Source organism: Mustela erminea, chromosome 3, assembly GCF_009829155.1.
Source record: "Mustela erminea isolate mMusErm1 chromosome 3, mMusErm1.Pri, whole genome shotgun sequence".
In the NCBI taxonomy this organism is placed as follows: Eukaryota; Metazoa; Chordata; class Mammalia; order Carnivora; family Mustelidae; genus Mustela; species Mustela erminea.
In genome coordinates, this window is record NC_045616.1 from 32,771,008 (window position 1) to 32,798,451 (window position 27,444).

Sequence of the window (27,444 nt, forward strand, 5' to 3'; positions counted from 1 at the left end):
CTGAACGTCCAGGATTCTGAGGGCTTTCAGAAGAGAATCTTGACACACGATTCTTAATCATCCAGACGCGACCCTTTCTTTGAAGTGATAACTTCATTCATTGGGTTGGTATGTGGCTTAGGCAATTGTATTGAGTATCTCAATACAATTGAGTATTGAGTATCTGCTATTACTATATAATATTAAATATATATATATACATATATGTATATATACACACACACACATATATATATATAATATTGAGTATCCAGTATTACTCAAGTACTAATACCAAATTAATTACTGAGCATGGCAATACAAAATATTTCTCTGTTCCTTAGAAATGATTGAATTAAAGCTGCATTTGGCTCAGGTCCTAAACTTGCTTCTTAAAAGGAGAAGGAGAGAAAGGCCTGTGTTTATGTGTATGTGTGCACTTTTAATATAAAAACCATAGCATCTCACAATTTCTCATCCATATCAATGAAGAAAAGATGAATTAGTAAAAGAAGGACAGCAGGGTAGCCAGTTGAGGGGGGGAAACAATAACAGCCCCTCCTCATAGCTCACCCCCACATAAATTCCAGCTGCAATAAAATTGTATTTTTTTCTTTACTTTTAAAAAGATTGAATATTGGGAGAAAATAACAAGGGGTTATTTTTCAAATAGTCAGTTGGAAAACTTTCTAAAAGTGACAGAAATGTCAAAAACCATGTATGGAAAGACTAATCAATTTGATCATATAAAATTTAAATTTCTGTATGCAAATAAATAAGGGAAAACATAGTAATCAAAATTGAAAGAAAAATCACAAACTAGGAAAAACTACGTTTTAACATGATAAAGACAATGAGTCACTTTATTGTAAAAAAGCTCTTAGCAATAAGTAAGGGTATATCAGTAGAAATATAAGCAAATAACATGAAGAGGTAAGTCTTAAAAAAAAAAATGCCCGCCATTTTGAAATAAAATAAATGCCTCAGCATTTTATGTGAAATAAAATTAAAAAAATTAAAAAAGAAATAAAATTTAAGAAATGCCTCTGCCATTTTATGTGAAAAAATGTCTGCCAGTAATTGAAGAAAGGAAAACTTAATAGCTATATTTCCCCTATTTAAAAGACAATGTTTAAAAGGGAAAATGTACATTGTCATGCAATGTGAGAAGAAAGTGGCAGTCATTCATTTCTAGTGTGGCATAAAATATAACAACTTTTTCTTGGAGGGCTATTTGACAAAATGTCTAAAAAACCATGAAAATGATAATCTTTTGACTCCTAAATCTTAGGAAACAAATATAAGGTATATATATTTACTTATGCACATGTCCATGACATAATTGCTCATAACAGGAAAAATTGTCAGGATACCAAATATCAAGTGATTATCCATTAATTATTAATTAAAATGATTAATCTATGTGGTCCTTTAAGCAAAGTATATTTATTGAGCACCTATCCTCCGTACAGTTAATGTTCTAAGCAATGAAGTTAGAATGATAAGCCAAAGTCCTTGCATTGTTAGAACTCATGTTCTAGGTAGGAGATGACTAATAGATAAATAAATCATGTCAAATAATGAAACAAACATAATGCAGTGTCGAATAATGACACATGATATATTTAATAAAATCAAGTCAGTGGTAGAGGCAGTGTTTTTTAGATTGGTTGGTCAAGGATGTCCTCTGTGAGGAAGAGATCTTTAAACAAACTTAAATGAAGTGAAGGAATGAGCCCTGTGTGAATATCTGGAAGAAACATTTTCAAGGCAGAAGTTAAGTGTAAAGTCCTGATGACAAGCTAGGTAGTTAGTGAGCAAGGGCTCATTGAGAGCAGAAAGAGAATACAGGACAGATTTAGCAGGGCCTTTGCTGAGATGAGGAATGAGATGACCCTAATGATGTTTTTGAAGGACCAATGTGACTTCTGTATGGGGCAAAGGTGGAAGCCTCTATTGAGTAGGCACTGTAAGTGGCTCAGGTAGGAGACAGTAGAGAAGTGCCTCCTAATCTATGGTTTCCCTTTCCCAGGTTTTCAGTTGCCTTTGCTTTTCTGTTTCCCACAGTATACTGCAGGCCAGGAACAGATGATCCTCCTTCTGAAGTATAGTCAGAAGACCAATAGTAGCCTAATGCTTCATCACGATGCCTATGGCATTTATCTCACTTTATCTCATCATGCAGGCCTTTTATCACCTCACATCCTCACAAGAAGAAGGGTGAGTACTGGACAAGAAGGTATTTTGAGAGAGAGACCACATTCACAAAACTCTTATTACAGTGTAATTGTTCTATTTTATTATTAACTACAGTTGTTAATTTCTTGTTGTGCTTAATTTATAAATTAAATTTTATCATGAGAATGTATGTATAGGAAGAAAAAAAGCATATATGGGATTTGGTACTACCACACGGGGTGGGGGGGTCTGTGTCTCTCATGACATTGCGTCAAGACTTCAATTTGAGGTGCAGTTATTTTAGACTTAACTGAGTTTGACTGGGACTGGAGAAGTCACTTCCAAGATAACTCACTCAGTTAATTGTGGAAACAATGCCTCCTTTTCTTGCTGATTTGCTGTCAGGAGGTCTTAATTCCTTGCTACATAGAGCTCTCCATAGAACTTTTTTTTTTTTTTTTTTTTTTTTAGATAGAGAGAGAGCGCCTGAGCATGTGAGCGGGAGAGAGGGTAAGGGAAGAGGAGAACAGAGGGAGGGGGAGAGAGTGAATCTTAAGCAGGCTCCACACCCAGCACAGAGCCTGACTCGGGGTTCACTCTCACAATCCTGAGATCATGACCTGAGCCGAAATCAAGGGTCAGATGCTTAACTGACCTAAGCCACCCAGGACCGCCTCTCCATAGAACTCTGGAGTGTCCTTCTAAAGTGATAGGTGACTTTTCCCCTGAACAAATGATTCCAGAGAAAGCAAAGAGTATCCTACAGAGTCTTTATGACATAAGTCTACCTCATCACCTCTGTCACGTTCTAATCTCTAGAAGTGAGTCACTAAATCCAAGCCAATACTATGTAGAAAGAATTTGGCTCCAATTCTAAAGGGAGGTTATCGAACAATTTGTGTTCATATTTTTAAACAAGCACAATTAAACTATTACATAACAATGAGTGGATGGAGGATACTGAAGGCATCAAATATAAACAATTAGGAAAAATTTCACAAAGTTGTATTATTAATAGAAAGATATGGATTGATTTGTTTTTGCCTTCTCCCTTAGTAAATAAATTTGAAGGATTAGTTTGCTTTGGAAAGACTCATATGATGGAAATAGTTATAGTTCTGAAATAGCTTAGTATGTATTTTTAAAAGTCCAGTCATTGTGGGGCACCTGGGTGGCTCAGTGGGTTAAAGCCTCTGCCTTCGGCTCGGGTCATGATCCCAGGGTCCTGAGATCAAGCCCCGCATCGGGCTCTCTGCTTAGAGGGGAGCCTGCTTCCTCCTCTCTCTCTCTCTGCCTGCTTCTCTGCCTACTTGTGATCTCTGCCTGTCAAGTAGATAAATAAGATCTTTAAAAAAAAGTCCAGTCATTATTCAGTCAGACTTAAGCTGAAATACAAGTGAAGAATATAGATTATTTTGACAATCTTCAAGAACTGGCAAAAAATGATATGACCTGCTAACATACAAAAGAAGCAGGTCATTCATTTATACTAATATTTTACTCAGAAATTCATAAACTGAACTTAGCTCACCAGATAAAATCATCTACATTTTTATGCAGGAATTCACCCAGCAATATTTATTAAGCACTACTATGGCAAGTCACCCTGTTAGCTACCATGATGCAGCTATATATTTTCTCAAGGATGGAATTTGAAGATATTGAAATTATTTATTTCAAATGTATATATGGACCAAGAAAAAATTTTCACAATAAGTTTTAATATGTATTAAGCCGCACCGTCATATCCTTTCTTCTTTTTTGTAATTTTCTTGGCTAATCTGCCCATTATTCTTCCAAATGAACTTAAAAAAATATTTCATTCTTCACTCTCATTCTTCTAAAACATACACATGCGTGCACGCACACACACACACACACACACATGCTCACTCTGTGGGATTTGAGATGTACTCACATATAACTTATATGGTAACTTTAAGAGGTTAGATTTTTTTTATAGTCTATGAAATATTTCCTTCAGTGATTCATGGTTTCTACTTGCCAAGGTCTATATTTATGTCACTAAGTATTTGCTTACAAAAACATGTTATATATTTCTATTTTTTGAGAGCCATCATTTAGTGTACAGTATGAATTTTGGATCTAACTGAATTCCTCTACGTAACAATAGTGTAACATCTTTATTTTGCCTGTCCTTATGAAAATTGAGGACTGCCCCTTTCCCTTTCTCACACTTCTTTACTTGAACCTGGATTACAAAAGCTAAAAACATGTGTCTTTCAAAAAAATTTTTTGTCTTTTTCATTTTGTGACCAGGGGGAAATTAATCGTTTAGGTATATCTGGTTTCAGAGCTTAACATCAGATGTTTCCAGTCATAACTTGTGCATTTTCGAGTTCGTAACTTTGATTAATGTCTAAGTGGTGTGCTCTTTGTGTGGTTTGAATAGTTTCATCTTAAAGTATAGAGGAGTAGGAGAAGAATTTTTGAATTCTCCCTTATATAAACATGCCCTTAGCTGTCTTCGACATAGAATTAATGACGAGCTACTTTTTTTAGGAATGCTCTACAGAATCAGCTGATTTTAAAATGTGAAGAGTTTTTAATCCAACATTTTTTTCTTGTTGTGAGTAATCTGTTTAACACTTTGTATTTTTAATGCTTCTAGTGTTTTTTCTAGATCTCAGGAAATTAAAAAAAAATAGTTATGTTTATGTGCTGCAGTCTTTCCATACTCATTTTATTTAGAGTATGGTAAGCACTCCTTTTTTTCCCCCCCCTTATTTCAACCCATTGCTCCCATCTACCTTCCCTCTGGTAACCATCAATTTATTCTGTATATTTAAAAGAGTCTTTTTTTGTTTGTTTGTCTTTTTTCTACTTTTTTCGTTTGTTTTGTTTCTTAAATTCCACATCTGAGTGAAATCACATGTTTTTTGTCTTTCTCTGATTGGTTTATTTCATTTAGCATTATACCTTTTAGATCCATCTATATTGTTGCAAGGGCAAGATCTCATTCATTTTATGGCTCAGTAGTATTCCATTATATGCAAATAATGTGATATATACATCACCCTTCTTTATCCACTCATTTATTGAAGGACACTTGGTCTGCTTCCATACTCTGGCTATTATAAATAACACTACAATGAACATAGGGGTGCAGATATCTTTTTAAACTGGTGTTTTCATATTATTTGGGTAAATACCCAGTAATGGAATTACTGGATCATAGGGTAGTATTATATTTAATTTTTTGAGGAGCATCCAACTTATTTTCCACAATGGCTGCACCAGTTTGTACTCCCACTGACAGTGCACAAGGTTCCCTTTTCTCCCCATCCTTGCCAATACTGCTTGTTTCTTGTGTTCTTGAGCTTAGCCATTCTGACAGGTGTGAGGTGATATCTCTTTGTGGTTTTGATTTGCATTGCCTTGATAATAAGTGATGTTCAGCATCTTTGGCCATCTGGTTATATTCTTTGGAAACATGTCTGTACATAGCTTTTGCTTATTTTTAATTGGATTTTTTGTTTTTGGATGTTATTTACATTCTTTTTATATTTTTGGATACTAACCCTTTATCAGATGTGTCATTTACATTTATCTTCTCCTATTTATAGATTATCTTTTTTGTTGTTGTTGATTGTTTCCTGTGCTGTGCAGAAGGTTTTTATTTTGATGAAGTCCCAATAGTTAATTTTTGCTTTTGTTTCCTTGTCTCATATCTAGAAAAATGTTGCTATGGCTGGAATATGGTGAACACTCTTGATTGCTGTCTCAAATTTTTTTTTTAAGATTTTTTATTTATTTGACAGACAGAGATCACAAGTAGGCAGAGAGTCAGGCAGAGAGAGGAAGGGAAGCAGGCTCCCTGCTGAGCAGAGAGCCAGATCCTGGGCTCAATCCCAGGACCCTGAGATCATGACCTGAGCTGAAGGCAGTGGCTTAACCCACTGAGCCACCCAGGCGCCCTCAAAAAAATTTTTTTTTGATCGAAGAGGTTTTTCCCCCTGCTGTTCTTTATTATTATTTATGTCTTTCTTTTCCCTTTTTAGAACACATTCTGTGAGATTGGCACTCTAAGATTTGCTTTCTGAGATACATCTTTTATAGTGTTTCTCAATTTCACTTTTGTTCTTACTGATCTACTAGGAGGAAAGTGTTTCAGAAAAGCCTGTGACCTGATATTGTAATTTCTGTTTTATTAAACTTTATCATTTTTTAGAATTAAATGACTATTTACAAAAAAGTATTATTCTTAGAGTTCATAGCAAAATTAACAGGAAGGTACAGAGATCCTCCAGGTATTCCCTAACCCCACACATACGTAGCTCCTGATTATCAACATCCTCCATCAGGGTAGTCATTTGTTACAGTTGATAGACTTCCACTAACACATTATAATCACCCAAAGTCTGCAGTTTATATTAAAGTTAATTTTTGGTGTTGTACATTTTGTGGGTTTGGGCCAATTATTTCTGTTTTAAATATCAAATATACTAAAAAAAATAAAAAGACTTATTTGGTGCTTATTATAAACAGAAATAATTCAGGATTGATGTATTTCAAGTTTGAATCAGTTAAATTCTCTTTTGAAGTTATTAATTTTTTTAAAGCAGTTATTTCACCAGGGCAATACCTGCATATTAGCTTTGAATTTGATCAGAATTGCTCTTCCATATTGTTTCCACTGTTCCATATGCTTCCATTGAAACATTTGTGAACATTTGTAGAATATTTGACATTCCTCACCCATTGATAGGTAGGAATTTTATAGGGATTTAAATTAATTTTATTGGATCCTATCTTTAAAAATTAGGCATTCTTGGGGCATCTGGGTGACTCAGTCAGTTAGGCATCTACCTTAAGCTCTGGTCATGGTCCTGGAATTGAGTCCCACATGGAGTCCCACATGGAGCCCCACATCAGGCTCCCTGCTCAGTGGGGAGCCTGCCTCTCCCTTTCCCTCTGCCTGCTGCCACTCCCCCTGCCTGTGCTCTCTCTCTCTCTCTGTGTCAAGTGAATAAAATCTTTTTAAGAAATTAGGCATTCTTTTGTGTTTAAATTCTCCCTCTTGTACTTAGTACGTGCAAAACACTGTGGATGCTTTGATTACTCACTATCCTAACTGCAGAGAACATTGGCAGGTTTAGATATTCTATGCAAAAGGAGCTTAGAAACAGCAATTGGATTAGAAGGCACAGCTACCTTTATATAGCAATCACATTGTTTTTATTTTTTAAATTTAGATTTGGGGGCAGGCAAAGTTTTTGGAGGACGCATTTAGACTCCTCAACAGGAGCCGCTAAAGCACTCCCAAACCCTTTCTCCCCGGAGCTACCGGCTGCGTAGCCAACGTATGTACAGAATTTAAAACGAATCGTTACTTTGTGCTTTATGATTGTATTTTAAAGCTAATGATGTCTTCCACACATCATTGCATCTATTCGTTGGAAACTGAACACACACGTAGTGAAGGAGCGGAAGGGAATGTGGAATTGCATTTACACGTTCTGATTGGCTAAGCCCAGCCTCTGAAAGAGCAACCGTCAGGCTCTTAAAGTGACTCCTTCAGCGTCCTTAGCAACCAGCCTCATTCCCCAGCGACCTCGAGAACCTTGGTGAGTCCCACTCCGGAGGATTTGAGGGGCTCAGGCGGTCACATCCACCATGGGGGCGGCCGGGAGCCCCACAAAGACCCACAAATGAGTGTGTTGAGCCTTGTTCCAGGATTCTATAGCTCTGGCTGTTGGAAGGAGCTTCTATTACTCATGCCCCTCGCCCGGACCCACCACTCCCGCCCCTCGGAAGAAATCTCCGCAATCCAGTGCGGAAACTCCCGCGAGGGCAGGGAGGGAGAAGGTGGGGGAATCAGCCTCCAGTAATTTCATAAGGAAATGGCTTTTTTCCCTGGGGATACTAAAGTAGGTGGGGTAACTTTCTTAATATCATTGGGGAAACTCTTATTTTTTCTGGACTGGATTTGCTTGTTCTCCTGGCAACCTTTACTTCGGAACCCTCCTTGCCTTGCTGAACAGCCTTCAAGTCTTTATATAGTTGGTGAATTCTCCCGCCTCACGCCTTTTTTTTATACGCAGACTCTTTTGATCTTAAAAAGAGAAAGTTCAGAAGTTTGGGGAAGTGTGTGGCGCTGTGTGTATGTGTGTGTGTGTGTGTGTGTGTGTGTGTGTTGGGGGGTATCTTGAGGATGTGAAATAAGAGTTTTAAAAGACAATCTTGAGAAAAAGGTATGAGCTGTTGATTAGGAAAAATCTTTGTGTATATGTGGAGTTAGGTGATACTAGGATCACCTTATTTACTTTATTTTAACAATGTGTCTGAATGGATTCTATCTTTTTGGTGGTCTTTGACCAGATTATTATTTTTTAAAAAAGATTTCTTTATTTATGTGTGAGAGAGTGTGCGTATGTGAGTGGGGGGAGGGGCAAAGGAAGAGAATCTCCAAGACTACCTGCCAAGGGTAGAGGCCAAGGCACCCCCCCCCCCATCTCACCACTGTAAGATACAGGACCACCTGAAACCAAGAGCAGGTCAACCCACTGAGCCACCCAGATGCCCCCAATCAAATTATCATTTGATCTTTAAGGTTACAGTCTAAGTCTTGTATTCTTTTATCATGCTACCCACGCAAAGGCTCGATAAAATTTTAATATTGTCTAGTTCTCTAAAATTGTCTTTTAAAGTGTACTTTTCCAACATTGTTTTAATCAGCTTAAAAAATACACTAGGGCTTAATGTTAAAAACTCTCTCTCTCTCTTTCTCTTTTTTTAAAAATTTTGGGTCTACTCCAGGTTGCGGATGAACTGCCAAGCACTTGGACAGCTTGCTGGAGCTGTTTGAAACATATTTCTGCAATTTGTAAACATTTTTTGTTTTGCTGGTCCGCATAAATCTTTAGATTCAAGGTGAGTACCAGATTTTTATTTCAGTAAGAACTATTTTGTATGAGTCCTTATCTTGATGACTAATGCTCTTATCTTATTGACCATCTGATTCATTATCAGAACCATTCATTAGGATGATTCATTTGGTAAGTGTTCCTTTCTTGAAGTTAATTGTCCATCCAGAACTTGTAGTAAGGGGTATGGTCACAAGTGCTAAAAATAGTTTAGTGATATCAGTTAGAATTTCCCCAAATATTTCATGCTTGTGACTCTAGGAGATACTGTTCTAAAGGTTTCTCCTGGTCAAGTGTAGGAAAAATTATATATTGTACTGCTACTTAGGGAGATTTGCAGTGCACAGGTGGATATTAACTACTTCTAGAGATCTTAGGGTATGCAAACCTATTTAATTTTGTTTAGTGCAGTATTTCCCAAACTTATTTTACAACAAAACCTTTTAGGAGGTAATTATATCCCAAGAATCTGTATTCCACAAAACATATATGGGAATTATTATTCAAAACTAAAAACTGTACCCTTTTTTTTGCTTGTATTTCCATAAAAACAATTAGATTTGTTTTTTTTAATGTAAAACAATCTCTGTTTGTAGATGTCATGCTATATATAGAAAATGCTGAAGAATTAACTAACAGACTATTAGGTCTAATAAAGAAGCTCAGCCTAGTTGCAGTATACAAGATCAATATACAAAAATCACATGCAAGAGAATGAAGTTGGAACCCTATCTCACACTATCTACAGAAATTAACTCAGATAGATCAAAGAGCTAAATGTAAGAGTTAAAATTATAAAAACCCTTAAAAGAAAACATAGACCTAAATCTTTGTGACTCCGAGGAAATGGTCTCTAGGACATGACAACAAAAGCATGTGCAGTCAAAGAAATAACAGACCCAATGTGTCATCATTGTTACAAACTTTAGTGCTTCAAAGAATACCCATCAAAAAAGTGAAAGGATAATCCATGGAATGGGAGAAAATGTCAGGGAATCACACATTTGATAAAGGATTCGTATCTGGAAGATATAAAAAATAATTATAACTCACTAATAAAAGACAACCCAATTAAAAATGGGCAAAGGATCTGAACAGACATTTCTTCAAAGGAAATATACAAATGACTACTAAGCACATGAAAAAATTCTCAATATCATTAGCCATCAGGAAAATTCAAATAAAACCTTTTCATACCCATTTGGATATTTGTAGTTAAAAAGACAAGTTTTGATGTGCTTGGCTGGCTCAGTCAGAGAAGCACACAACTCTTAATCTTGGGGTTGGGAGTTTGGGCTCCACATTGGGTATAGTAGAGATAACTTAAATAAACTTAAAAATAAAAAGACAAGTGTTGGTGAGTGTGTGGAGAAATTAGAGTCCTTAGGCACTGCTGGTGAGAATGTAAAATAGTGTAGCCCTTTGGAAAACAATCTGGCAATTCCTCAGATGGTTAAATATGGAGGTATCACAAGATCCTATAATTTCACTCCTTGTGCATACTCAAGAGAATTGGAAATACGTATCTATACATACATTTGTAATTGACATTAATGGCATCATTAAGACTGAACTCATCACATCTTCTTGGATTCTTGGATCTCTGCATCAGCAAATCCACATTTAAGACAAGTTTATACTTAAATTTATAGGATATAAAATTTCATGGCCACATGTGTTTATCACTAGTGTTACATTGCATAAGTGGTAAAAACAAATATTGAACAAATGCCTTTTATAGTCCAGGAGGGGATGCAGAGAACAGTTATTGAGAAGAATAAATTTTATATTTTTCTTCTTGTACAAGATTGCTATAATAACTTCACACACCTGGTACAGTGGTCATTCAGCTCTTAGGTCACTCATCTACTTCTCTGGCTATTCAGACTTGTTTGTTTACTCAGTGATGCATAAACAGATCGAGTATATCCTTCACATACTATGGACATTGGGTTTTCCTAATCACTGCCAAGTTCATCCTACAACATCAGGACCCTAAGAACAGCCAACCAGCATTAGTGTCCTTAAAACCAGCAATTTTCCTTTCCCCAGCCATGGTTAATTTCTTCTAGAACATAGCAGCAGTACAGAACTCTTTCATCAGGTTCAGAACTAAGGTTTGCAGCAGATATCACCTTAGAAAATTCATCAGTGTAATTTTCAGCAGAAGTTTTTTCATGCAGGGGTACCTAGGTGACTGAGTCTTGGTTTTGGCTCAGTTCGTGATCTCAGGATTTTGAGATGGAGTCTTGACTTAAGCTCCACACTCAGCAGGGAGTCTGCTTGAGATTCTCTGTCCTTCTCTCTTTGCCTCTCCCCCATTCATGCTTTCTCTCTCTCTCTCTCTCTCTCAAATAAATAAATAAATAAATAGACTTAAAAAATTTTTTATGCATGTATTAAGACATTTTACACCATGAAGCCTTTTACATTTCTGTAGTCTGTCTTCTGAATATCAGTACTCATGTTCAGTGTTCATTTTTTCATGGTCAATTCTATTTTGTTTATTGAGCCACCAATCAGGCATTTCCCCTATTTGGAAAGCTTAGCAGCATTTTATGTTTTATATCTTCATTGGTCTTTAGCTTTTAGTCTTCATAATCTTATTTTTCTTGGCTCTCTCTATCCAAAATTTGTCTTTCTTCAGAGATTTTGTTCCATTCTTTCTTTCTTTTTTTACAAAAAGGTTTTATTTGAAAGAGTTAGAATATGCATGAATGGGGGGAGGGGCTGAGGAACAAGCAGACTTCCCACTGAGTAGTGGGGAACCTGGTGCAGAGTTCCCTCTCTCATGGAACAGAGATCGTGACCTGAGCCAAAGTCAGACGCTCAGGCACTGCTCCATTTTTTTCTTCTCTAATGATTTTTTTACTCCTTCAGGAATGACCTTAAGATTTTGATTTATTCTTGTTTCAAGTTACAAGAGAACAATTACAGGCCACCATATTATTTCATAGTGTGGGGCTGCAATGAAATTCTATTGTGTTAAGTACTTCCAGTTTTTAAGTATTCTACTCATTAGGTAAAGACATTTACATTATTTGAACTCAGGCAAAATAGAGAAAGAATCCTGTTAAGAGACAGATAGATGGAAAACATATCTTATCATACTTAAATTAAAATTTCACTTTTTTTCAGGTCTTGGTATATATTTGTAGAATGTAATATTTACCAAATATTTTTCTTAGGCAGTTTTCCTCCTCTAAAATTACCTGGAATTCTTTCATAGAATTCAGCATCTTGAAATGTGATAATGTTGGTTTACAGGCCCATCTTTTTTCTTCAGATTATAATTTCTTGAGGAAGAGACCATCTTTTAAACATAGAAAGCTCAGACATGATTAGCACTTTTATTTTTTTGGGAAAACTGAACCAAATTGAATTCCCTAACTGGCAACCACTTACAATGAATAATGTGAGTATTGTTTGACTGTGCTAAATATAAAATGGTCAAAACAGACTTCTATTTCTAGCTTATATGTTGGTACGTATGTGTGTGTACTTTTTAAAAATTTCATCTTCTATATTGAATGTTGCAAGTGAATAAAAAAGTACTGGCATAAACATGAACCCAATAAAAGAATTCATGGACAATTACATCCATTTTTCCAATTTTTTTACAGACCATTGATCACATTAGTTTGTATCAAAGCCGAATGGCTTCCTATGATGAATATCAACCTAAATAAAGAGGTAAACTGGGGTAAACTCAAACTGCCAGAAACTGAATACTCAGGAATATTAAAAAATATTAATATATTAATATTAAAAAATATTACTCAGGAATAGTAAAAGAATTGCAGTTTGGGAAACACCAACTGTAGCAAACTACAGGCCGTTTGTTGAAGTCCTAGGTACTTACACATCATGAAAGTGTTGGAGAGTCACCATGGGGCATTGGGGCAGTTGTCACATCTGTGGGGTCCTCTCTGTTTTGGCATCCTTTCTGGGGCCACAATGAGACTGGTAAAAGATTTTTATGCCTCTGTTATACTGTGGGATCCAGTCTCTCAAGATGCAGTACCCAGACATACCCCGACATTTCTTCCATGGTACGGTGACCTCCAGGGGATGCTGCCACAAGAAAGGAGATGGCTCTGAATGACCTATGTTACCTTCCAGGAAACATTGCTCTCCACACACCCCAAAGCTTTTCCCCTCCTTACAGGGCACCCAGTGTCATCTCTTCAATGAGCTTAATTTTTTGTTTTTGCTTTTTTAAGATGGGGTGGAGCCAGAGATATGTATATATGATATATATAACTCTCCTTGGAATAGAGAAGTAGAAACAAAAAGTGAGAAGTCTTAAAATATATAAAGCTATCATATTTAAGAGGCATCTGTCATACTCTATCATTTATATTTCTCCTTTACAAATTAAACATGTTTAGTCTTTCAACTATTTCCAAAAGGGACATGGTTTTATATCTCTTCACTTTTCCCCTCATGCCACTTGATAAAATAGATATATTTGTTGTTTATAAGTAAAGGGTCCAGAATGGATGAGATAATCCAGTTCCCATCACACTTGGCATAAAATATCTGTAATTAAGATTTATACCTGATAAATATAATTTAATTTTTCAGTAGCAAGTAAAATAATGAGCGATTTAAAAAAACACAGTTGATGTTGACATAATCCATATACTCAAACTTTATGCTCCTGCAATCTGAATATTCCCTAGTCTGACTCTGGATTATATTGTCGGTGGTAGGTCTATGTTAAAGGGTTTTGAACAGGAGAGAGGGTCTGGGCAATGATCAAGAGATTTATATTTGGAAAAGTTACTGTGGCAGTCATGTAAAAGATGAGGCTAGAGGAAGAGAGATCAGAAGGAGACTGGAAGATAAGAAGTTATGGTATTGGGGCGCCTGGGTGGCTCAGTGGGTTAAGCCGCTGCCTTCGGCTCAGGTCATGATCTCAGGATCCTGGGATCGAGTCCCACATCGGGCTCTCTGCTCAGCAGGGAGCCTGCTTCCCTCTCTCTCTCTCTGCCTGCCTCTCTGTCTACTTGTGAGCTCTCTCTGTCAAATAAATAAATAAAATCTTTAAAAAAAAAAAAAAGAAGTTATGGTATTAGTTTAGGACAGGGTAATGCCGTCCTGATTTGAGAGAATGACAGAAGGGCTTAGAAGGAGGCTTGATTAACAGAGCTCCTTTGAAGATGGGAATCAATACAACATAGTGACAAATAGTGGCTCCCCATTGTTTTGATGCTACACAAGCCAGTGAAAAACCCAGAACAAGGTGGGGCCTGACAATGACCATGAAAGGAAGATTTAGATGCAGACTTGGTTTCTTGTGAGTGTGAATCTGCCAAACAGATCCCAAATTGTCAAGCTTTGGATCACTAGCCATCAGGGAGATTCAAATTAAAACCACATTGAGATACCCCTTACACCAGTTAGAATGGCCAAAATTAGCAAGACAGGAAACAACATGTGTTGGAGGGGATGTGGAGAAAGGGGAACCCTCTTACACTGTTGGTGGGAATGCAAGTAGGTGCAGCCTCTTTGGAGAATAGTGTGGAGATTCCTCAATAAATTAAAAATAGAGCTTCCCTATGACCCTGCAATTGCACTCCTGGGTATTTACCCCAAAGATAAAGATGTAGTGAAAAGAAGGGCCATCTGTACCCCAATGTTTATAACAGCAATGGCCACGGTCGCCAAACTGTGGAAAGAACCAAGATGCCCTTCAACAGACAAATGGATAAGGAAGATGTGGTCCATATACACTATGGAGTATTATGCCTCCATCAGAAAGGATGAATACCCAATTTTTGTAGCAACATGGATGGGACTGGAAGAGATTATGCTGAGTGAAATAAATCAAGCAGAGAGAGTCAATTATCATATGCCTTCACTTATTTGTGGAGCATAACAAATAGCATGGAGTACAAGGGGAGTTAGAGAAGAGAAGGGAGTTGAGGGAAATTGGAAGGGGAGGTGAACCATGAGAGACCTTGGACTCTGAAAAACAATCTGAGGGGTTTGAAGTGGCCGGGGGCGGTGGGAGGTTGGGGGAACCAGGTGGTGGGTATTGGAGAGGGCACGGATTGCATGGAGCACTGGGTGTGGTGCAAAAACAATGAATACTGTTACGCTGAAAATAAATTAAAAAAATTAAAAAATAAGATGTTTAATATCAGAGAAATACACTTCTATTTTGTCTGAGCCATTTTCATTTTTACTTCTCTTTTATGTCAGTAAATTTAATTCTAATGTGATATATTCTCTTATAATTTTATTTTTATTGAGGTAAAATTTGTCTGTAGTGAAATGCATGAAGGTTCATTGTACAATTCAATGAGTATTCTGGGTCTCTATTTCTGGTCATGACCATTCTAAAGCTTAGTGACTTAAACAATTTTTTAAAAATCTACTCTCATGGTCCTGGAGTTGATTATACACAATTGGGTAACTCTCATTTCGGGTCTCTCCTGTGATTTCAGTTGGATGTCAGCTGAGGCTCTAGTCATCCAAAGACTTGGCTGGGCTGGATGTCCAAAATGGCTCACTCACATGGCTGGCAGTTGCTGCTTGCTGTCAGCTGGGGGCCTGGCTTGGTACTCAGCTGGAGCCATCAACCAAAGCTCTTATGCATCACTTTCTATGTGATGTTGGCCTCCCATCATGGTGGCTAGACTCTGAGAGAACATCCTTAGAAGACCTAGAAGGAAGCAGCAAAGCTTTTTTATAATGTGATTTCATTGCGCCACAGTTTTGCTTCTGTGCACCTGTCAGTCCAGCAAATCACTAAGTTAGGTCCAGATTCATAGAGAGAGTAAATTTAGATTCCATCTCTTGAGAGGCAATGACAAGGCCACACTGCAGACAACATACAGTATAGGAGATATTGTTGTATCATTTAAAAAAAATGTGGTCTTCTATACTGAGTTTTGATACATATTTATAGTCACTTTGGCACCTCCAGTATCTAACATTTCCATCTGTACCTTCCATTTAGTCTCCAGCCCCACGTCTCATCCTCCTACAGACTATAGCCATGGAATAGCTTTGCCTTAAACTTCATGTATTTGGAATCATATAGTATGTACTTTTGTGTTTGGTTCTTTCACTCAATGTATTTTTGGTGCATGTAGCAGTAGTTTGCTTTTTATTACTGCGAAGCAATTGCCTATTACCTATTAAATATGGTTTTATATGCAATGTTTTATTATCATTTAGTTCTAAGTATTGTGAAATTTCATTGTTATTTCTTCCTTGATCCAGAGGTGACTCAGAATTTGGTGCTCTATTTCCCACTATATAGAGGGTTAATTTATCTTTTTGTTAAAATTTTCTAACTTATTATTTTTTTTTTACTTACTTATTATGTTTTGATGCCAGGAAATATAATCTACTATGTACATTACCTACTTTTTGTAATATAGTAAGACTTGCTTTCCAGACTAGAATGTGATCAATTTTTAGAAATTATATTTGTGTGTTTGGGAAGAATGCATATTCTTTGATTGAATACAGAATTTTATTTGGTTTGTTTAGTATATTATATTAATTATATTGTTTAAATCTTCTGTACCTTAGCTGATTTCCTATTTTATTGCCTGCTTGACTTACTAATCTATTTTCTTAGAGCCACATTATCTGTCTATGTCTTTCTCCACCTGTGTGCATATTAGTTCACAATAGCCTTTCAGTTCCCCAGTAGCTTAGTTCTGGGTTTTTCTCTGATAATTTCTTGGATTTCAAATCTGTTATTTCTACAAGGTTGTTTTTATTTTTATTTATTTATTTTAAAGATTTTATTATGACCCCAGCCAAAGGCAGACTTAACCAACTCAATGAGCACCCAGGGGCACCACCCAGGTACCCCTACAAAGTTGTTTTTAAAGATAGAGGCCAAAAGCTTGTGTTAATTAGTTATCTTTACTGGTATTGAATTCTGTATTACCTTTTTCATACTGTTTATTCAGAATATTTTTTTAATTGGATATAATCTCTTTTTTTGTATGTGCATATTCTTCTGAAATTTTTATATATTTTTAAATTAATATACTGCCCCTCTTTCCCCATATTTATACCTCTTTTTTCTGTCTCTCCTTTTTGTTTTTTGGCTAGGACTGCTTATATAAACATTGAATTAAGTCATAAGAATAAGGATATCCTTTGCATTATTTCTGGCTTTTCAGACAAAACTTCTAAAATTCTGTTGTTAATTTCATGTTTCTTTTAGTTTTTTTTAGATAGCTTTGATTAAATTAAGGAAAACTGATATCTCTACCTTGCAGACTTTTTAAAAAATTTGTTTGTTTCTATAATCATGACTTAACTGAATCATGAATCATGGACTTAACTGAATTAATCTTTAGTATATATAAAAATATTTTCTACATTTTTGTCTTAAGTCCATCAATGTTATGATCTGTGATAATATATTTTTATAATGGTAAATCATCCTTGCTCTTCTCGACTAAGTCTTCTTAGTTGTAATGAATTATTTTTTATTGACATTGCTAGATTTGGTTTCCTTGTGTTTTATTTAGAATTTTTGCAACTATGTTAATAGGTGAGATTTCCCTATAAATTTATTTTCCCATGCTGATCCAAATCCTGTAACCTTGAGTGGCTTAGAAATTTATCTCTTTAGCATAGGATCTGCTAACATTGTTGAAATTCTAAAAAGTCATTAAAAATAATAAAATTATAGAAAACTTTAGAAAGGTATTCTGGGGAGAAAGAATGAACATAAGAATAAAAGAAAATGACAAGCTAATTTAAATAATTGTATTGCAGTTTTAAAAGCAGCTTTTGTGTAAGTGTTCTGTTTATTCTTTTGGTTTTCATAAAATATGACATATGTTTTAGAGCTGATTAAGTGATTAGAATCTAATATATATCATATCTAATATATATATCTTTATTTATCTATCTATATGATATATATGGTGGCCTCATGAGTTCTAATTACTTACTGAGAAGAAATTGATTAAGCCTATGTTAAGTGTGAATCAATACTCTAAAAAATGTTATTATATAAAACTTTAATCATGCAGTAAAATTGGGAGATTACTAAATTAATCCCCATTCACTTTTAGCTTAGATTCAACAATTATCATTTAAGTTCATACATTGTGATGTATTTATTATATAGTATTTTTATGTCTAAAATGTTTATTACTTAATGCATTTGTATAATTAATTAGAAGAATATTATACAAAGAACAAATAGTAAGTAATGAGTATTACTCTTCACTTGGATAATAATAACCCATTCACAGGACATATTATTATTATTATTATTATTTTGAACAATTGGGCTTTTTATTTTAATTTTTCATTATAGCTAATAATATTTAAAAATATATTCACTGTATTTATGAAGGTATCAATGAATTGTGTGTTAGTTTCCTGTGGTTGCTGTAACAAATTACCACAAACTTGGTGGCATGAAATTCATTTTCTCACAATTCTGGAAGTCAGTAGTCCAAAATCAGTTTCATGAGGCATAAATCACAGTGTTGGCAGAGCTGCACTTCCTCCAGATGCCCTAGGGGAAAAATCTGTTCCTGCTTCATTCAGCTTCTGTGGCTGCCAGCAATCCTTCATTTGTGGCCACAATGCCAGGTACTATTATAATCCCTATTTATAGATGAGGAAACTGAGGTACCTGACAGTTAAGTAATTTACACAGTGACCCAGATGTAATCTGTGCTGGTGCGAGAATTTAAAGCATGCTGTTGATTCCTGCACTTTCATGGTTCCCTGTTATACCATACAGAAGTGTGAGAAGGAGACCTCACAGAAGTAGGGAGATAAGCCAAGAGTGGAGTGACATGATAAATGAAAAAGGAAGATGAATTATTTCTAGAAGGGATGGTAGGCAGAGTCAGTTACTTTAGTGCAATTAGGCAAGATCAGTACTGAAAAACTCTCATGAAATTGTTTACCTGGAAATGGTTGTCAGCCTTGGGAAGATGATCTCAGTGCTGAGACAACAGAAACTAGATTCCAGATATTGGATGTTCTGCACCTGAATAAATTTAAGGGTAGATATAATTTAATATAAAAATCACATCTGATATAAGTAAAAGGTAAAAATCACACTTTTGCCCACCTCAGATAAATATGCTAGGTAAATCTGTGGAATTTATTTAACTTATTGGAAACTATCCCTAGAAAGTGGTAAAGAAAATGTGAGTTACTGTAGACCATCCTCTATGGTGGAGTGCTGTATAAATCAAGACAATTAGAGCAAATGAAGAGGTTGGTCTAAGAAATAGTTGCTGTCAAAATAATGATTTTTTTTTAAAAAGATTTTATTCATTTATTTGACAGAGAGAGATTACAAGTAGGCAGAGAAGCAGGCAGAGAGAGCGGGGTGGGGAGTTTGTGTGTGTGGGGGGAACAGGCTCCCTGCTGAGCAGAGCTTTATCCCAGGACCCTGAGATCATGACCTGAGCCAGAGGTAGAGGCTTAACCCACTGAGCCACCCAGGCACGCCATGATTTTTTTTTTAATCTCTCATTTTAGTATTCAAGGGAAGACTTTATTTAAAAAAGAGAGCAATCCAATCCTTAAGATCATTTTTATTCACTTAAGATTTTGTTTTCATTTCAATCTACAAATTCAGTCAGCACCATTTGTTTTGGGTACTACAGAGAGTATGAGGGTATTTCAATCTTAAAGATCTATTTAACTTAAAAAAAGCTAATTTTAAATTTACATAATGTTTTGCTAATTCAGGAAAAATGTCTATTTTTTGACAATGACATAAAAGTGAAATAATCCAGTTTAATAAGTCCATTCTAATGTTTTTATATTTAATGAGTGTGATCTCTCAGCAGAATAAAAGAAATGTGTCTTATATGTGATAGCAGAAAAATAAAATTTCTTGTCATCATTTTACTTTTCTTGTTTTCAGATGGTGTTACTGAAGAGCTTGATATATGTCTTTCTCTGTCCTTTTAATACAACTCACCAGTCAATATCCCTGCATGTAACTGTCCTGAGAAGGAATAAAATAATACAAATGATTACCCTAGTAGGTTTTAATAAATGGTGTAACAAAACTTTTTAATCAAATATGGTGTTAGAACCTTGATGTGTTGGCTTCACTAATGACTACTATATGTGACTCCAGTTACAGTAATACAATGCAAAAAAAGCCCTACTGTACACACATCAATAATAATAATAATAATAATAATACCTTGTTGATAGCTTCAGGGTTTGGATTCTACTGAGAAACTGATTCTATGAAAAATCCACAGATTTACCTTGCATATTTATCTGAAGTGGGCAATTAAAAAAAATTTTAAAAACTTTAAGTAGGCTCCATACCTAGTGTGTAGTCCAATGATGGACTTGAACTCATGACCCTGAGGTCAAGAATCAGGCACTGAACCAACTGAGCCACCCAGGCAGTCCTTAATGAAGAATATTTTTATGAAAAAACTAAAAATTCTGTTAAAGTTGATAACATTTTTAGATTCTCTATTTTGAGGTATCTTTGGAGAATGGGGTGTCATTTTAAACCTTGTTTTCTTTGTTTATTTACCCCACTAAGGATTTAATTCTAACATCTCAATGGGAAACAGTTTTGAGGACATTCATCTTTTGAGAAACTTGAGATTATTTGGTTGTTGTCTCTTTTACTCTTAGTCAAAAGCAATCCTAACTAATAAAATACATTGGCGAGCCATACTATCTTCTATTCAAATAGTATTTGAATAATAAAATATTGTTGGTTAAGCACTGGCACTATTACTTTCAAGATTAGTACTCCCAAGATAAGGCAGAAATAGAGAGGAAGCATGTAAAAACTTCTGCAGCAGTTTTGAGTTTTTCCACCCATCCAATCTGGGGGAGTCTCATCAACAGGGTATTGTGGAACTTGCGTGTTGAGCAGATGGTGCAAATACTTACCACTAGTACCAGCAGATGTGCAGGATCTTTGGAAAATAGCTTCAATGATTAGTTCAAACACTTAATCTCTAACTTCTTGAAATATCAAAAAATATGGCTGACTGTAGTCAATCCTATAAAATATATCACTAAATGGCTAAGAGCTCTAGGTCAGTATGCCTAACACATGCACACAAAGACCAGTTTGCTTTCCATTCAGTTTTCCTTCAATTATTTTTCTTCTTAGGTTGTCTATATTTTCCCCTTTCTATTCATTTGGAATTAATTTTTTAAAAGTAATTTTTCTTACAGTATGTCTGACTCAAATTTGTATTCCTAATCTCTATTTCTGGAATATGTGATGTTTTATGAATGGTGGGTGTCTTTTTGTCTTCTTTTGAAAACTTTGTTTTAGTGTAATTAAACATCTTATCTTCATAATTTTGTATGACTCACAATAAATACTTGTTAAACATAGTAGCAATCATAAATGTGCAACATTTGTTACCATATTTATCAAATTAACCCTTTTGAATATCCCTGCTTCTTTATTATTGTTGTTTGGTGCTTATGTGTGCTTTATCTCCATCATTAAATTGCTTGTAATTGTTTTCCTGAGTTCCTTTTAAGGTAGTAACATCTGATGTGAATCCAATATGATGTTGTTCACTGGTAAAAATTAAACTCCTGGGGCGCCTGGGTGGCTCAGTGGGTTAAAGCCTCTGCCTTCGGCCCAGGTCATGATCCCAGGGTCCTGGGATCTAGCCCCACATCAGGCTCTCTGCTCAGTAGGGAGCCTGCTTCCTCCTCTCTCTCTGCCTGTCTCTCTGCCTACTTGTGGTCTCTGTCTGTCAAATAAATTAAAAAAAAAAACTTTAAAGAAAAATTAAACTCCTGAATATATTAGTCCTGTTTGGGAAAAACTTATATTGTATATTAAAATTAGGGTCACTCTAAGTGACATCCCTATATATAATAACCCAGTATAGCTACTGACTTAAAAATACATTTACCTTATATTCAAATGGATGTAGATTATTAGAAGCAGACCTTGCTATAACCAATAGCAATAGATAATAATGTTTTGTGTTTATAATCCATTTTGTACTGGATATTTTCCCGATGGCCTTTCAGATCCGTTGTCTGTCCTTTTCCACTCTGCCTTATACCTTCTCTGGCTTCCAGTTTGGCTTAGCTAATGGGAAGTGCAGGCAGGTAATTGGAGTGAAGGACAGAAGGGTGAGATCAAAATTCCTGTTTCTAGTCTCCCTCTTAGCAGGCAACCTTAGATGGGCTGTATGTCTAGACCAAAGGCCAAAGTTTGTTTGTTTGGTTTGTTTGTTTGTTTGTTTTTAAATCAAACACCACTTTCCTACAGCTATTCTTTCTGGCTCCTTCTTTCCCTCAGTTCCAAGAGTGGTGGTTTCAGCCCCTTCTTCCAGACTTGAGAATGGCACCATCTCAGATATTATTTCATTGTATTTGTTTGTTTGTTTGTTTGAATAACTCTGCCCATCTCTTTGGAGTCCCTTTATTTAGTTACTCCATTTGAGTGTGTTTTCTGCTTCCTGTTAGAACCTTAATTAATCAGTTTTTAACAATTACCTAGCTTAAAAACTAAGTGCAAAATAATTCAATGGAAATCTGACTACGTATTTCAATAACTCATTTTGCTATTTAAATACTGTACTAAACAGAAATAGTGTCTTCTAGTTTTGGTCTTATACTCATAAAATGTATTCAGACATACTTCAAAAGGAAAATAAAAGTGGATATGAGGACAAGCTGAGAAAGCGTAATCTAACAGGTAAAAAAAATTTACAAGTAATTTTAGAAAGCAGGAAACATAGTAATCTAATAATGATCACAAGATCCTACATAAAGCTTCTTATATACCAAGCTCTGTTCTAACCAATCTACATATATTGACCTATGTCTTACAGCAACTCTGTAGGGAGGTACTATTCCCATTATACAAGTGGGGAAACTGAGGCACAAGCAGTTAAGTAAATCAATTTGATTGTATCCACTTAACTACTATGCCATATTGTTCTTCTAAGGGTTTTGCTGATCCAATAGCTAAAGTATAGTAAAGGCTATATTATATGAAAGGATAAGTTTTTATATAGTAACATAAATAGGATGTGGGTTTTCAATTCAAAGTTGGGTTTGACTCCTGGGTCCAACATATTAAATTTAAATTCTTCCTTCCTATAATTTCTTTCCTAAGTCTGATTTACCTTCTTGCCACCCTTTTCCCCACAAATCATGAATTTGCTTGTAATGTATTCTTTAATACTAAAAGTGCACTTGTACTCTAAAATAAAATTTAATATTTTTCTTTAGGTTTATGATCTGTGAGTATGTCTGTTAACAAGTCACCCATGATTAATAAATTAGGAGTGATATCTTCTTCTTATCATGAAAAATTCTTGAAGTCTAAAATTCAAAATTTAAGGAAAAGAAGGAAAAATAAATCAAAGTAAGTTTGAAAGATTTTCATGTTAATAAACTTGCATATCGATGTATTATAGAATTTAGAAAGCAGAGAATATTATGAACAATTTCTTTAAAATCATATATGGCTCTAAAATATGTATTTCTATATATTTACTATTTTTAAATAAATAGATTCATAATTTTTAATGATCATATATTTCTAAAATTTTGAATTCTACACTATCTGTTTAAAATAAACATTGTCCTATAATTATATATGTCTATTAAGCTGCCATAATAATCTGTGAAATGCATAAGAGAAAGTATTTAATAACTACCATCTTACGAAGCACTTTAGTTATTTCTGTGTCCTTTGCTATTTCAAATTAAGCCAAAATAGAATGTCATTCTGCATTTCAAATTATTTTCTTGGGATAAAGTTTCTAAAATGAAATTATCAGATCAAAGCTTGTTTATAATTTAAAAATTGTGATTTTAAGAAATTTTTAAACACTTAAAAATGAAGAGAATTATAGACTATGTAAGAAAATTTGCATAGTGCCTTTTGGTTACATTTGTTTCAAATATTTTTCTTAATAAAAACTAGATCAACAGATAAAAGTGAAGCTTTTTGACCACCTGCCCTCCCAATTAAAATAATTGTGGTATATATCTTTTCACTTCATTTTTTAATTTTAATATGAATGAATATAAAATTGCATTTTCCATGTAAATATAAATATAATTATACCTAACTTATTTATCTGTGATTTGATTTTTTAAAAGTCAGTGTTATGTTTTTACTTCAATCCATACCAGTAATTATGTTTTATTATTGGTAATTATTTCTTTATTCATTTTAGTGGCTATATAGTGTTACATATAATGCATACTTCTTACTTTATTTATTTTCCAGTTTTTTGCCAATGAATCAGCGCTATAGTAAAAATCATTATATATTTCTCTTTGTATATCTGCGTAAGTGCTGCTTTGGAGTGGGATTTGTTTTTTTATTCCTCACTTTTTGAATTTTCCTTAATGCTCTTGCTGTCTAGAGTATCTCAATCAATTTACATTGTCTCCAACAGTATATGAAAGTATCACCTCCTGCATCTTTGCCATCGCCTGATATTGTCAGACGTCTTCTATTTGTCATTGTAATAGGCCACAAGTGGGACTTGCCTGATAACTTTTTAAAATCTCTGATAACTAATGAGATTCAGCATCTTTTAATATTTGTTACCATTAGAATTACTTTTATCTGTTTATTTCCCAATTTATTTTTTAGGTGTTTTTTTTCTTACTGATATTTGATATTCTTAAATATTTGTAATGAATTCTTTCAGTCGTTGACTTGTCTTTTAACTTTGTTTTTGTGATGCATTTCATCTACAGAAGTCCTGGAAATTAATATAGTCATTATGATTTTAAGAGTAGTTATATACTTTACATTGCTGATTTTGTTCATTCACTCCATTAGCCCATTTCATTAACATACTGTGAACTATCCACTCATTCTTCTGTTGTTGGCCACTTCAATTATTTCCCGTTTTGGTTATTATGAATGATGTTTCCATGAACAATCTTGTACAAGCATCCTAGCACATATCCTAAGGTACATATGTGGGAATGGAATTGTTGGATCATGGGATATATGCCATTTAGTGAACAGAACTTATTCTCAGTCTTTTATGATTAGTGATTTTTGTATTTTGGTTAAGAATCTGTCTCCACCTCAATATCATATAGATATTCTTATATATTATTTTCTAAAAACCTTACCGTTTTGCCTTTCATGTAATACATGTAGAAACAATTCTTGTTAATGGTGTTACCTACAGGTCTAATTTTCCTTTTTTATTTAAATACCTAGTTGATTAACACCATTTTTTGAAAAGAACATCCTTTTCCAATATTTTGCTAGTACAACTATTGCATAAAGTATCCACATATAATGGGTATTTTTAGCTTGTCTATTCTGTTTCACTGGCCCATTTGTGTCTATACCAGGGCCATGCTACCTTAATTGTCATCATTTTAATAATAACAATAGTCAACATGACTGATTTTCCAAATATGTTGTTCTTCATTAATATAATTTTTAGAGTCAGCTTGTCATTTTTTTAAAAAACTTGTTGGGTTTGGTTATTGGATTTTTCTGAATCTGTAGACAAGTTTGAGGATAATGGCATCTTTATTTTAAGAAGGATTCCAATATGAACAAGATATAACTTCCATTTATTTAGTTGCTTGTGAAATTTTCTCAGTGAAGTTTTTTTTTTTTAAAGATTTTATTTATTTGACAGAGGTCACAAATAGGCAGAGAGGCAGGCAGAGAGAGAGGAAGGGAAGCAAGCTCCCTGCTGAGCAGAGAGCCCGATGTGGGGCTCGATCCCAGGACCCTGGGATCATAACCTGAGCCGAAGGCAGAGGCTTTAACCCACTGAGCCACCCAGGCATCCCCTCAGTGAAGTTTTTTTTTTTTTTAAATTTTTTATTTTTTATAAACATATATTTTTATCCCCAGGGGTACAGGTCTGTGAATCACCAGGTTTATACACTTCACAGCACTCACCAAAGCACATACCCTCCCCAATGTCCGTAATCCCACCCCCTTCTCCCAACCCCCCTCCCCCCAGCAACCCTCAGTTTGTTTTGTGAGATTAAGAGTCACTTATGGTTTGTTTCCCTCCCAATTCCATCTTGTTTCATTGATTCTTCTTCTACCCACTTAAGCCCCCATGTTGCATCACCACTTCCTCATATCAGGGAGATCATATGATAGTTGTCTTTCTCCGCTTGATTTATTTTGCTAAGCATGATACACTCTAGTTCCATCCACGTCGTCGCAAATGGCAAGATTTCATTTCTTTTGATGGCTGCATAGTATTCCATTGTGTATATATACCACATCTTCTTGATCCATTCATCTGTTGATGGACATCTAGGTTCTTTCCATAGTTTGCCTATTGTGGACATTGCTGCTATAAACATTCGGGTGCACGTGCCCCTTTGGATCACTACGTTTGTACCTTTAGGGTAAATACCCAGTAGTGCAATTGCTGGGTCATAGGGCAGTTCTATTTGCAACATTTTGAGGAACCTCCATGCTGTTTTCCAGAGTGGTTGCACCAGCTTGCATTCCCACCAGCAGTGTAGGAGGGTTCCCCTTTCTCCGCATCCTCACCAACATCTGTCATTTCCTGACTTGTTGATTTTAGCCCTTCTGACTGGTGTGAGGTGATATCTCATTGTGGTTTTGATTTGTATTTCCCTGATGCCGAGTGATATGGAGCACTTTTTCATGTGTCTGTTGACCATCTGGATGTCTTCTTTGCAGAAATGTCTGTTCATGTCCTCTGCCCATTTCTTGATTGGATTATTTGTTCTTTGGGTGTTGAGTTTGCTAAGTTCTTTGTAGATTCTGGACACTAGTCCTTTATCTGATATGTCGTTTGCAAATATCTTCTCCCATTCTGTCAGTTGTCTTTTGATTTTGTTAACTGTTTCCTTTGCTGTGCAAAAGCTTTTGATCTTGATGAAATCCCAATAGTTCATTTTTGCCCTTGCTTCCCTTGCCTTTGGCGTTGTTCCTAGGAAGATGTTGCTGCGGCTGAGGTCGAAGAGGTTGCTGTCTGTATTCTCCTCAAGGATTTTGATGGATTCCTTTCGCACATTGAGGTCCTTCATCCATTTTGAGTCTATTTTCATGTGTGGTGTAAGGAAATGGTCCAATTTCATTTTTCTCCATGTGGCTGTCCAATTTTCCCAGCACCATTTATTGAAGAGGCTGTCTTTTTTCCATTGGACAGTCTTTCCTGTTTTATCGAAGATTAGTTGACTGTAGAGTTGAGGGTCTATTTCTGGGCTCTCTATTCTGTTCCATTGATCTATGTGTCTGTTTTTGTGCCAGTACCATGCTGTCTTGATGATGACAGCTTTGTAATAGAGCTTGAAATCCGGAATTGTGATGCCACCAACTTTGGCTTTCTTTTTCAATATCCCTTTGGCTATTCGAGGTCTTTTCTGGTTCCATATAAATTTTAGAATTATTTGTTCCATTTCTTTGAAAAAGATGGATGGCACTTTG

The 27,444-nt window shown here is 35.2% G+C and overlaps 1 protein-coding gene across 2 annotated transcripts in view; it reads left to right on the top strand.

The window, feature by feature from the left end:
• Positions 1 to 5: 5 nt before the first annotated feature.
• The window catches only part of TMEM232 (transmembrane protein 232), a 284,240-nt gene continuing 256,801 nt past the window's right edge, over positions 6 to 27,444 (top strand). For both annotated transcript variants that reach the window (XM_032335576.1, XM_032335577.1), the window contains exons 1-5: positions 6 to 108; positions 2,057 to 2,199; positions 7,539 to 7,745; positions 8,938 to 9,051; positions 23,262 to 23,397. In XM_032335576.1, the coding sequence (XP_032191467.1) occupies positions 23,279 to 23,397 (119 nt within the window). In that variant the 5' untranslated portion in view covers positions 6 to 108; positions 2,057 to 2,199; positions 7,539 to 7,745; positions 8,938 to 9,051; positions 23,262 to 23,278. The remainder of the gene's footprint in view (positions 109 to 2,056; positions 2,200 to 7,538; positions 7,746 to 8,937; positions 9,052 to 23,261; positions 23,398 to 27,444) is intronic.